Source organism: Eleutherodactylus coqui, chromosome 3 (assembly GCF_035609145.1).
Source record: "Eleutherodactylus coqui strain aEleCoq1 chromosome 3, aEleCoq1.hap1, whole genome shotgun sequence".
Taxonomy (NCBI): domain Eukaryota; kingdom Metazoa; phylum Chordata; class Amphibia; order Anura; family Eleutherodactylidae; genus Eleutherodactylus; species Eleutherodactylus coqui.
In genome coordinates this window covers 82,031,161-82,044,386 of record NC_089839.1, presented here as the reverse complement: position 1 = coordinate 82,044,386, position 13,226 = coordinate 82,031,161, and the positions used below count along the sequence as shown (strand labels likewise).

The window sequence follows — 13,226 nt, the reverse complement described above, 5'->3', positions numbered from 1 at the left end:
GATATGGGCGGGTATGGAGGCTCTAGTACCCTCTTATACCGCCGCTAGCTCAGATGCTAGATGTGATGCAGGTGGGCATGGAGGCTCTAGTACCCTGTTCTACCACCTCTAGCTTGGATACAAGATGCAATACAGACAGGTATGGAGGGTCTAGTACTCTGTTGTACCGCCTCTAGCTTGGATAAAAGATGTGATATGGGTGGGCATGGAAGCGTAAAGGTTCCATATGGTATCCTGCAGCATATCTGTCCACACTTGCTGTAACTGTGCCTCTAGATAGAGCAAACTAGTAGGCTGTCAAAGTTGGCGTCTGAAATAGTCCAATACATGTTCAATTGGTGACAAATTTGGTGACCGGGCAGCTACAGAAGCGTGACAATGTTGTGTAGACATTCCCGTGACCCCCTTGTGTGTATGGCTGAGTATTAGCCTGCTGCCTCTTGGAAGCCTCATGCCATGAGAGGAACACGTGTGGCTGCAGGATGTCCTGAACATATCGTTGAGCTGTCATTGTCTCTTTTACCACTACAAGGGGTGATGCCCTTCCACACCAGCAGGGGGCAGTGTGTCACTCCACAGCAATGGCAGGATTGAGGCAGTCACCCTAGGTCTCCAGAGACGAACGTGGCGGTCATTGGAGCCCAAACTAAAACCTGGATTTGTCACAGACGACAACCCAGTTCCACTCCGTAGTAGTCCAGTTTCGTCATTCAGGACACCACTGCAAACGGAGAAGACCGTAGGTGTCAAAGACCATACACATAATGGTCCAAATGTCCTTTAGCCAAGTGTCTGGAAATGGTTCCGATAGGCACAGGGGTGTAACGATGAAGGCACCTGTTTTTGGAAGGCAAACAAAACAGTTGTCTACTGGTGGTCTGTTAAGGGCATCCTGAGCCCCGTCATCTTGTGTGCCCACATCCACTGGGCCTAACATCTCCTAACAGTCTGGTCAGAACGGCCCGGTGGCGGCAATTCATTTATACGACCATCTAGCTTCTCACACCCCAATAATGCGCCCCTCTCAGACTCTGGTAAGGGGGTGAAATATCCTCTCTGCGTTGTAGAGGCGTCTTGTGGTCAACAAGCTCTACACAAGTGGAGAAAGAAGTCACTACACACAAGGAGCCTCTGAGAGCCTTTTATAGGCCAAGGGGGAACCACTTTTAGGGCCTCAGGTGGCAAGACTGTTCATCTAATCACACCACAACCCTAATCATTTGCATATCTGCCTGAGATGGAACTGCATGCCGAGTTTCGCAGCAAACGAGGACTTCTTTTAGGGGCTTGCTTTTATTTGATAGAGTGAGATATATATATTTTTTTCTTTTTGTAAGGACCAGAAAAACCCTTTCAGGACATAAATTGATATTTACATGTTAAAACTGACTGATGCAATGTCTGAATTACATTCTCTTAATACTGTTGTAGCCCATTGTCATAGTCAGCGACTACAATAAGTGATTTGTCACGTCATTGTTATTTGTTCACCAGTGTGGCTTGTGCTGGGACAATTCATTCTATAGAAGGGACACAGAGGGACACTGTTGTAGCTGCTCTCAGCTCCAGCTATGGAGGTGGGGAATGAAGAACTCGTCTCTCAGAGCGCTTGGAGGGTAAATGAAAAACGCATTTTCTAAACCAGACGACCCCTTTTAATGGTCATTTATAGAAACATTTAAATGCTTATTGTGAAGATATTACCGTGTCCAGCAGTTTCTGTGCTTTCTCTTCTGGTAGGAGGCGTAATCCCGCTGTAGCTTTGAGGACAAGTGGAGTGGAGCTCCTGAGGCGTTCCGGTATTTCTTGAATAGCGATACTTAGCAGCTCTTTTATTCCGGCAGCACACTGAGGGCAGAGGATAAAGTAACAGATGTCAAAAATATTGTGTGGCCCCTAGTACACTGTTAGTTGGCTCCACGGCTGTCATGTATCACCTTCACCCTTGTGCTGACCAAAGTCAATACAGGTCCTTAGCCTGGAGAGTCTTAAGGTACATTTACACCTAACGATTTATCGCTCTCACAAGCAGATGAAGTCAGAGTTCAGTCGTGCAGCCTGTTTATACAGGCAGATACATTGCTGGCTCCTTCACACTCTAAAGGCCCATTTAGACACAATGATTCTGGTTCAAAAATCGCTCAAAGCCGTCTTTTGAGCGACAATCGTTGGGTTTAACTGCACGGACATCGATTAACAGCTCGTTAACGAAAACTTCACGTTCTCTTTCAGCAAACTGAAAGTGAACGATCAGCCTTATCTGGACCGTGCACTGAGTTCTCAGCGGGATACCACTGATACTATTGTTTTAGCTGGTATCCTGCTCAGAGAACACAGCTGTAGTATGAAGACAGTGATCCACCAGTATTCTGCATACCCCGCTCAGAGTGCTCAGCTGTATACCAGCTGTGCGCTCCATGAACACAGCAGGAGTATTCAGAAGACAGCGCTCCACCTGTATTCTGCACAGAATTCCACTTCTATTCTACTTGAAAACTTTCAAACGAGTGGCTACGAATTAACTAACATTTGTATGAAGAATCACTATAAGATGAAGGTATCTTTGAGCCTTTGGTGAAGAACAAGAAGCAGAATACTTGCCTTGTCCGGCTCATCAGCATATGTAGACAGTCCTGGCTTGATGGCCTTAAAGAGTTCATGCTCCAGATGAGGCGTCCCTATCATCACATGAAGACAAATATCACAAACAATTTAAAGGGAATGTATTACCAGAAAATATCATATTGTACAAGCCAAGTTTTTATGTAAAACACATTTAAGAATTTTGATGTCACCCTTTAATAAAAAAAAAATAAACAAAAAGTCCTAAAATCCTGCAATTTTCACACCATCCACCAGGCCTAACGACTGACACGTCCTGTTCTGTAGAGAAAAACTCTTCAGTCATTTCATTACCATCACAGGCAGGATTACACTGAAAGGTGACACCTATACATAGATCACATAGGATCCATCATTGACAATAGGTGATGATCACAGCTCACCTCCTCCCCTCCCTGCACAAGGAACTCTGTACATGTTAAATAGTATGCCTAGAACAGTCTCCCATAAAAGTCCCATAAAAACTGCGCTATGAACGTCACGATATCCTGTGCATATCTGCGCACTTCACTATACTTTTGCAATGTCGGGGACTATTCACATTGGTGTGAAGGTGTCCTGCCACGCGATTTAAAGGGCTCTGCACCCTAATTAGTACCTGATGTGTTTGATTTCCCGCTAAATTTCCGGGTCTCGGGTGTGCATTTGCACAATCCCCGTAGACTCCTATGGGGCCTTTGGTGCACAAATGCTCACTAAGATAGAGCAGGACGTGTTTTTTAGGGGGCTTTTTTGCGTGTGAAAATGAGAATGAACCCATTGAAGCCAATGGGTTGTATTCGCTGTGCATTGCACGCACAGATTTTGAAATCGCCCTAAATATTGTACATGACAACCTTGTACCATCTGCTATAACTTGTATCAAGAAGAGCGTATTCCTGCGCAGTCACTAGCAGCTTCCATATTGAATCCTCACTCTTCTGGCCTCCGTCAGATGAACAGGGGCCTATGGGTACATTTCATGTTCATCATGCAGATACTCCGAAACCCAGTTAGGCTCCCTTAGGGTGCGCTTAGACAAAACAATACTGTTCCAAAAATTGTTCAAAGGAACAAAAGTCAATGATAATCATTCAGTTTAAATGTTGCCAACGACGAACGAGAATCGCGCGCTTCTCTTTCGCTGTTCACTTTCACCTGACATCAAAATCACCGTTGGCTTCTCGTTGGCTTTCCAGCTTATTCGCAGGATCACTTACCAGAGGAGGTTTGACTGAACTTGTAAACGTGCACCCGCGTGCCCGTGCTGCCGGCGTCAAACATTATCCCGTAGAAGACATCATCTGGGACACTTATCATCCCGCTTCCTGCGTTCTTCAGGTCGGTCGCGGATTTCTCGATCTGTGTGCTCGGACTCCATCTGAGGTAGCTGACGTAGAGCGTGATACAGAACGCAACAAACAGGAGGGACGGAAGCTTCGGGATTTTCATGGTTGGCATTTCAAAACTAGAAAAAGAGGGAAAAGTTTAGTAATAATCAATAAAATGACTGTCTACTGATCTAACGGCACAATAACGGGTCCGACTGATAATTACACCCTTGGGCGCGTAAATACTTCGATAGTGACACCATTTTCATAAGGTCGAGTCTGTAGAACACCACAAGAAACAAAGCCACCAATATGTGGTTGCAGTGAAACTTTCTGCTGTAATTTATGGGGTTTCCCAGCAGCCTTCACATCGTCGCGCCATTTTCACAAGTAATAGGACAATTGACCCGATGCAGCCGTTTCCCGATTTTATCACAAGTCAGCCATTTTTTTTGGTACAACCTCTTCAATCACCTATCCGGAGGATGGGTGGGGGTCTCGACACGCAGCCCATGACTTTCCAGCTTAACCCTTTAGTGACCAGCCTTTTTTTTGCCCCTTAACGGACAGGCAATTTATTTTTCTTCCATTTCTACATTGTCACACTCCAAGAACCCAACGGCTGTTGTTATGTCGTCACCATGGCCATATAAGGTCTTGCTTTTTGTGCGACGAGTCTTTTTTTCTTAAATGGTACCAATTCAGCAAATCTCAGATATGTAGAAGATACAACCTCACTGGCAGAAAGATCTTGAACAACTGATACTTAAAGTTAAAGAATGAAGAAAAGAAACCAAGATCATGACAACAGCCGGTAACAGTAGAGGAAAAAAATGAAAAGCAACGATGAAGAAATCTTCGTTGGATCGAAAGTCAAAGGCAATGGAAAATCAGGAAGCGAAATAAGATGACAAATCGTGCTAGGTCGCAGCGCGATGTTAAAGGGGTTTTTCATGGAAATACTATTGATGACCCATCATCAGGATAGGTCATCAATAGTCGATCGGCTGGGGTCATCTGTGCAGGCGCATGCTGTCAGCGCCGCATCAACAGACCCCGACCAATCAACTATTGATGACCTATCCTAATGATGGGTCATCAATAGTATTTCCATGAAAAACCCCTTTAAGTATGAAGATCCGAAATGCCGGATAGTCAAAGCAGTTATCTTCCCAATCACCATGTAAGGCTGCGAAAGCTGGACACTGAAGATAACGGACGGAGGAAGATTGATGTCTTCGAAGTTTGGTGCTGGAGGAAACTCCTATGAAGTCCTTGGACCACAAAGATCACGAAAAAACAGCCCGAGACCAGATCAAACCATTGGAGGGCAAAACTACGAAACAGAGACCCTCATACTTCAGCCACATAATGCGAGCTAATTCACTAGAAGCATCGATAGTGCTGGAGTGGTCAACGGCAAAAGAAGACCCGGCCGCCAAAGAACGTGCTATCAAAGACGAGACCAACATGCAAATGATGGAACTGAAAGAAGCCGCACAATAAACCGATTTGGGGATTTGTACAGCGCGCTAGTTAACTTTTATTAATTTTTAGAGGGGAAGGATGGGGGGAAAAAAATCCATCTTTTAAAAAAAAAAAAAAGAGGGGGACAAATCATATAGTATGAATAAAACACCCGCTTTACCCTGCAGATCAATAGGATTATGAGGATACAAAATGTATATAGTTTACTTTAGGTTTTAGCACTTTTCCACCCCCCAAAAAAAACAAAAAAACATTTTTCCATTGCCGTATTCTACGACCTATAACATTCTTGTACTGAAGACAAGTTTTTGTATTGCGTTTTTTTTTTCTTTTTGGCCACTAATCTTTCCATTCATTGCAAGCAAGCAGAGATCTTAAAACAGGCGAGAAACTGAAAGCCTGAAGCAATAAGTGTGACATAAAATCCCTTTAACCCCTTCCCTCCATATGACGTAAGGGTACGTCCTGAAGGCGGGGTATTTCCCGCAACTGGACGTACCCTTGCGCCATAGGGATAGTGCGAGATCAGAAAAGATCTCACGCTATTTGGCAGCGGTCTCCTGCTGCAACAGCGGGGGTGTATCAGAGAAGTGCCTCTCGCTGTTAACCCATTCCCTGCCGCGATCTATGTGGATCACGGCATGGGAAGGATTCCCAGAGAGAGCGCGTTCCCTTTGTGATGTTATCGGGCTCTCGCGATAACGCATAGAGTCCGGCAGGTTGCCATGGTAACAGGATGCCACCTACAGGCGTCCTGTATTACCATTGCCCGTGATCGCTATAATAGGCGGTAAGGCATTACAGGAGAAAAGTCCTGCAATGCCTTATCATAGCGATCATCAGCAGTTTGGTGTAAGTCCCCCAGAGGAACACAAATGGTGTAAAAAAATGAAAATAAAAAATGGACAAAAAATAAAAATGTAAAGTAAAAAACAAAAAACACCCTTTTTTGGGGCAGTTTCTCATATTAGAAAAAAAACAAAAACCCACAAACACATATTTGGTATTGTCGTGTCCGGAACGACATGTACAATAAGTTGAACACTCTTTTCATCCAGCACGGCAAAAAGCGTAAAAAAGAATGCTAAAAAACTGAGGCAAAAATGCTAATTTTTAGCATTTTGCCTCCCAAAAAATGCAATAAAAGTGATCAAAAAAGCCATATGTACCCCAAAATGGTAGCAATAAAAGCTACAGCTCGTCTGGCAAAAATAAGCCCCCACAGAGCTCCGTCCATGAAAAAATAAAAAAGTTATAGGACTCTGAATGCAGTGATTTAGAAAAAAAAAATTCCAAAAAGGGCTTTTATTGCAGAAAAGTGGAAAAACCTAAAAAAAATAATTAAATAAGAACTTTGGTATCGTTGTAATCGTACCGACCCGCAGAAAAAAAATGTATCGTGTCATTTATGCTGCACGATTAACGCTTAAAAAAAAAAAAAATCTATGGCAGAATTGATGCGTTCTCTCCCTGGGATCATAAAAAAAATAACAACAATTATAAAAGTTTTACAATATAGCCTATGTACCCAAAAGTGGCACCGATAAAACTACAGTTCGCCACGCAAAAAAACAAGCCCTTACACGGCCGTGTCGACTGAAAAATAAAAAAGTTATGGCTTTTGAAAAATGGAGATTAAAAACCGCCAAAAATCCTTGCGTCCTTAAGCCCAAAATAGGCCATGTCACTAAGGGGTTAACTTTCACACAAAAATACATGACAACAGAAGAAAAACTTTTTTCGCATCGTTCAGAAAAGTAAAGGGAACAATTCCAGGCACAACCAGTAGGGGGCGTGTGGAGCAGTACTAGTAAATCCCCCCCATGATGTGTACATGGTATACCCCGACAACTGACGGAAGTGTCACGGAACATAACGTCTGTCTCTCCTCGGCAGCTCTACGCTCAGGACGAGCTGACTAGAGAGCACCGGCTGCCCGCACTCACCTGTACATAGTCACCAGCCACTGCCGGCTCCTGTCACTGCTAGTCAGCTCCACATCACTGCCCGGCTCCTTACGTCTACGTCATCACGTCCGGATGAGGTAACGTGACCAAAGCGTCTGCTCTGATAGGTTAGAAGGTAGAAAGGACTGCTGGAGGGGAGGTCACATGATCAGTCAGGAAGTGTAAGCGGCCTGCTCTTCGGCGGTAGTGTCGTGCCGTGTACTGCCAGCCTTACGTGGCTTGGTGCACGGGGGGTGATGCAGGGAAGGGAGGTCTTGTTAGGGGGTCCTCGGTATGGGGGTTACTTTGTAAGAAAGAAGCCACGTGCACGGCTCCCTCTAAGTTATTCTCTGGATAGGGAAGGGTTAACGGGATTGTTAGTAGGCTGAGGAGCTCACAATCAAGAGTTTTTTTTTTTGTTTTTTTTTAAAAGGGAACTTGTCACCCCCTATGAGCAATAATAGCTAAGGCCATGTTCACACGAGCACAGGCATATTTGCGCGTGCACGAAACAGTGGTTTTGTGGTGTATTTTACTGTACTTGGTATCACCGCATCCGTAAAAGTGCGCTCTATCAGGGTAACGCATTATTTACCTCGCATGGTGAACATCGAGAAAAAGTAAAGAACCCCAGAATTGTGGTTTTTGGTCACCCCTCTCGAAGAAAAAATGTAATAAAAAGCAATCAAAAAGTCGTATCTACTCCAGAATGGTACCAACAGAAACTGCAGGACGACCCGCACATAGTGAGCCCTCGCACAGCTATGGCGCCAAAAAATAAAAAAAGTTATGGCTGTCAGAAAATGGAGGCAGAAAATAACTTTTACATTAAATATTTATGAAAAAAATTAAAGTACAGCAAAAAAAATAAAATAAATATATATATAAATTTGGTATCACAGTAATTGTACTGCCCCATAGAATAAAGTTACAGGTCATTTTTGTTGCAGTGTGTAGGCCGTAGAAACACGACGCTCCCAAAGATGGTGGAATTTCTTCATTTTTTTTTCAGTTTCACTCCACTAAGATTTTTTTTTTTTGTTTTTCAGTACGTTATATGGTTCCATGGAAAAAAAACAACTTGTCCCACAAAAAACAAGCCCTCAGACATGTGGGTTGGGGATTTTGGTTTTCTGCTCTGATTGAGGAGCGACTGAACGACTCAGTTTCTGCTCAGCTGATCTGCTTTTAGACGGAAGAAAAAGCGCGGCATGCCGCACATTTTCTTGCGATATTTTGAGTGGGATCTGCGATGGATCCTCCGGCTGGAGCTGTGTGCTTATAACGCAAGAAATAGCATAAGCTAAAGTCAACTAAAAGTCGCCTTTAGGCCGCCTGCAGACAGGCGGAAATTCCGCAGCGGGATTCCCTGCAGAATTTCCACCCCTACCTGCCTGCATAGGATTGCATTACAACACGCAATCCTATGCAGACGGCCGCAGTTTGCGCGAAATCCAGCGCAGAAAACAAATGGCGGCATGCTCTAATTCTGTGCGAGGCCCCGCACAGAAACGTCACTCACTGGCCGCCGGCTCCGCTCTGTGCATGCACCGCCTGCCCGGCAGCTGGCACATGAAAGAGCCTGAGCTGCGGGAGCGGGCGAGTTCTGCGCTGCTCTGCAGGCGCTCAGGTCGGGTCCCGCTGAGAGAATTCTCGGAGCCGGATCCGACCCGGCCATCTGCAGGCGGCCTAATTCAGACTTAAATCAAACCAAAGGGCTGTCTGGTCCGGGCTGATACATACTGGAGCAAGGCAGTACCCAACATGGGCGGTAACGGGTCTTTATGCAGGTTAAGTGAGGAAATGTCCGTAAGAGAAGGGATTTCTTCTGGTAATCAGCAAACATGGGCTGACATGTCTATGGAAGAGAAATTCTCCTCTGTCGCTGAGGGCTCTTTCACAAAAGCGTATATCGGCCGCTGTTTTCACGGCCGGACGATATACGTTACGATCTGATGCACTGGAATCCAGTGTATCAGATCACATGGCCGTATTTCCATGGCGTAAAAGCGCCTGGCTGGGCACTCTCATACTGGGCAGAAAAGATAGTCCTGGAACTATCTTTCCAGACGGAATACGTCGGATGCTGCATGGGCTCCTATGGGAACCAATGACAGCGGCCGGAGGTGGGAGGGAGTTTAGCAGTGTGACTGCAGGTAGGGGGTGCTTAGCTCCGCCCCCATCCTGCCCACTCCCATTGCAAACAGCCGGAGGGAAGGTGAAAGGAGGTGAGGGGGCGGGAAGGGGAGGCAATGGCCTGTGCCGTCTGAACGGGCGCACACACGTTAGATTTGTGTGCCTGTTCACGCCTATGGCCGCGTGAAAGAGGCCTGAGTGCTGTGTCCCTGAGGGGTCCATTAGAGACCAGTGATGGTCTACCATGGAGCACCTGCTGCTACTTGGAGAGTCACGAGTCTGACAGGGCTGGACGGCCCTTAGACTGACACCCTGGATGGGTATGAGTTGATGGAATTTGTGTTATGCCAAGGCATTAGTCCTGTGTGTTAGGTTCAAGACTTATGTTTAGTTAGTAGCTAGCCGACTAGGTTTTGTGTTAATGGCATGTACACTGTGAAGCCTTATAACAGCATGAAGACTGTGTGATTGCTGCTGATTCACCACAATAATATATTAACTTTATTACTTACCATTATGACAGTTTTACCTTTTTTAGCTTTTGCTAACCTTTGCATAAGTACGCTTTTTTGATGATTTGTTCGTGTCACTGCATTCCATGGCATGTGGGTTTTTATTTTTTCCATCAGTTTGGCTGACTCTTCACATTTGATTGGCCAGGGTGACACATTAATTCCCATATTATGCATCTAGGCACTTAATACTAAGGTTTGAAAGCATTAATGTGCATATTACACCTCTAGTATGTAGATACCTTCATTGACATATTTGAAATGCCGTAATGATACAGTGCCAGTGCATGTTGCTGCATGTGGCTTGTTCTACAACATAAGATTTCTTCCAGCACTCATATGAGATTAAAAACAAAACTTTTATTATAGCATCCTTAAAAAGCTCACAATAGAAGCAGACAGAAAAAAGGAACAATTTTTACATATTTCAAGCCTTACAAACCGGACTGTTCCTCATAATGTCATTCCCAACCTCATGCCTCTGGTTACAAACAAGCCACTTCTACACATTCCTCCTGAGCTTCTCATAGGTAAATATTCCTTAATTATAGAGACTACTCTGTTGTAATCTGTGGAGTATTGTGTTGTAAACGTGGAGATACCTCACCCATGTAACCTGTTCTTCCCTCCAGATGACTATAATTGACCCTTACTGCAATATGCTGTTGAATAAAAGATCCGAATATCCTCTCTTCTGCAATCGCCTAGCAATGCAATGACTTTCCTGTATATAGTCCTTGTCATCGCTACACAAACACCTGGCACGTGTCAGGTTCTTTACAATATGACAATGATGACTACTTTCCATATGTAACAAAGAATTGCTGGTTACTGGTTTTCTGTATAAGGCCCCCTGCACACAGGCGGAAATTCTGCGGCGGGATTTCCCGCAGAATTTCTGCCCGTGGAAGCTGTCATAGGATTGCGTTAGAAAATGCAATCCTATGCAGACGACTGCGATCTGTCCGCGTGATATCTCACGCGGAAAGCAAATCGCGGCATGCTCTATTTCATGTGGGGCACACAGAGCCCCGCACTAAAATTTCACTCCCCAGTAACTGGCTCTGCTCTGCGCATGCACCGGCTGGGCAGCAGCCGGCACATCACAGATCCGGAGCCGTGGGAGCAGGTGAGTGCCGCACTGGTCCCTGCAGGGGCTCGGGTCGGGTCCCGCTGCGAGAATTCTCTCAGCGGGATCCGACTCGGCCGTCTGCAGGCGGCCTAACTTGTTTAAAATTGTAACTGATTGAACTTTCCCGTAAGCAACATATCAAGAAAAGGGATATCTTCTGCAGACATATTATATGTGAAATGGAGATGATTGCTGTATGTGTGAGACGAAGTCCAACATGGTAGACCGGTGATCCCTACAAATAAATAAGAGGTCGTCTATATATCTGCCGTACCAGACAACGTCCCCCACATGGACAGCAGCATCCAAATATATACAGAACTCCTCTCACACCGCAACATACAGAGTGGCCAGGGAGGGCGAGATAGAAGAGCCCATACGACAAAAGCATGAATGGAGGTAAAAATCCCGATCAAACATGAAAAAATTATTCTGTCGAAAAAAGGAGTGACAGAAATAAGAGATTCTTTCAATTCATCTGAAAAAATGGTATAATTGTCAAGCAATGCCCAGTCATGGGGTATTGGCGCATATACTGCTGAAATATAAGTAACCTGCATATAGTTATGCTGTGTCAATGGACAATTAGAGAATGTATATTCAGCTGCAATGGCTGGGTCAGCATGAGCTGTAAATTCTGCCCTGGATGTTAGCACAGTGTATTGGGGGGCTGATGCAGATGGAGTGTGTGGGTTTTACATTAAGGTATAATGGAGTCAGGCGACTCACCTCCCTCTGTAAATCTTGCGAGTTGTATTGCTGTTCCAACACTGTTCCCTTCTGTTGAAAAATATCATAGACTGGTAGAGTTGGAAGGGACCTCCATGGTCATCTGGTCCAACCCCCTGCTCAGTACAGGATCACTAAATCATCCCAGACAGATATTTGTCCAGCCTCTGTTTGAACACTTCCAATGAAGGAGAATTCACCACATCCCATGGTGACCTGTTCCACTCATTGATCACCCTCACTGTCAGAAAGTATTTTCTAATATCTAATCTATTAGAATATGATTGGTGCTGTCACTCCATCGTCCGGAAATGAGTGAAGAATAGGCCCCATCCTCTTGATGATTAGTATATCACCGCTTGTAGGAAGTACGCCAATGTTTGATGGAGTTGGATGCCAGGAAGTCAAGTTCCAGTTTTGCCATAAAAAGGTTTGTGTATTGTGCCATTTTACTGCCCATGCAAGTTCCAGTGAGTTGAAGATATATTTCTTTGCCAAAAGAGAACTAGTTGTGGGTAAGGATGTATTCTGTAAGTTGTAGCACAGATTCAAAAGCAGTCACATTAGCCTCAACACAGTACAAACATTTTTCTTTATCACTGCTTGAAGGAGGATGTAGGGAGAAAGTGCAGGGCCAGTGTTAGGGGGGGCAAACGGGGCAATTTCTCAGGGACTACAGCTGGCAGTCAGGAAGAGTAGTTGTCTCAAAGGCCCCCAAGTTGAACTTCTGCACTAAGGCCAATGAGCTTTAGCTACTCTATTGGTTGTGAGGTTTTACCTATTCTTTAAGACTCATAGAGTTAGGTTACAATTCTACTTGTTCTCCTATGGGCTTGTGGGGGAATATTGGGTAATTAAGTGGTTAGTTCATCATTAAAAGGGTATTTTAAGATGCTTCAATCTAAATGGAACCTGAGCAGGCCTCCATGGGCCATAGATCTGGTTGCTGATAATAATACTCCTGTCTTGCCTTGTTAGCAATCTAAAAAGGTAACTAGAAGTGTGATTCAATGAAACTTTATCAGGGAAACAGGCCTGGAGGAACAGAAAGCGTTTCTCAAGACTCCAGGAATAGGCATGAGTGGAAACATTTTGAGAGACCATGCCAATGATCGACAGAACTTGCCTAATAGAGAGTAACGAGGAATTGCTTTAAGATCATCAGCATAACTGATAAATCTAAACAACGAACGTAGAAAGCTTTTCACTCATCGTTCATTTTCTGCAGGCATAAAGACCATTGTTGGCTCATTCACTTATCATTCAGTTTAAACAGCAATCGTACAGTCCTTCTCATTCCCTTATACAGCGAATGTGAAAGACTGAACGGTTCTCCTTTGAACGAGTCAAC

At 44.6% G+C, this 13,226-nt stretch overlaps 1 protein-coding gene across 1 annotated transcript in view; it reads right to left on the bottom strand.

Annotated features, from left to right (window-relative positions):
* Positions 1-7,446, bottom strand: part of ENTPD6 (ectonucleoside triphosphate diphosphohydrolase 6) — a 31,592-nt gene extending 24,146 nt beyond the window's left edge. The window contains exons 1-4 of the mRNA XM_066595795.1: positions 7,367-7,446; positions 3,822-4,069; positions 2,602-2,678; positions 1,705-1,848 (exon numbers count right to left, since the gene is read on the bottom strand). Of these exons, the coding sequence (XP_066451892.1) occupies positions 1,705-1,848; positions 2,602-2,678; positions 3,822-4,069; positions 7,367-7,374 (477 nt within the window). The 5' untranslated portion in view covers positions 7,375-7,446. The remainder of the gene's footprint in view (positions 1-1,704; positions 1,849-2,601; positions 2,679-3,821; positions 4,070-7,366) is intronic.
* Between the last annotated feature and the right edge of the window lie 5,780 nt (positions 7,447-13,226).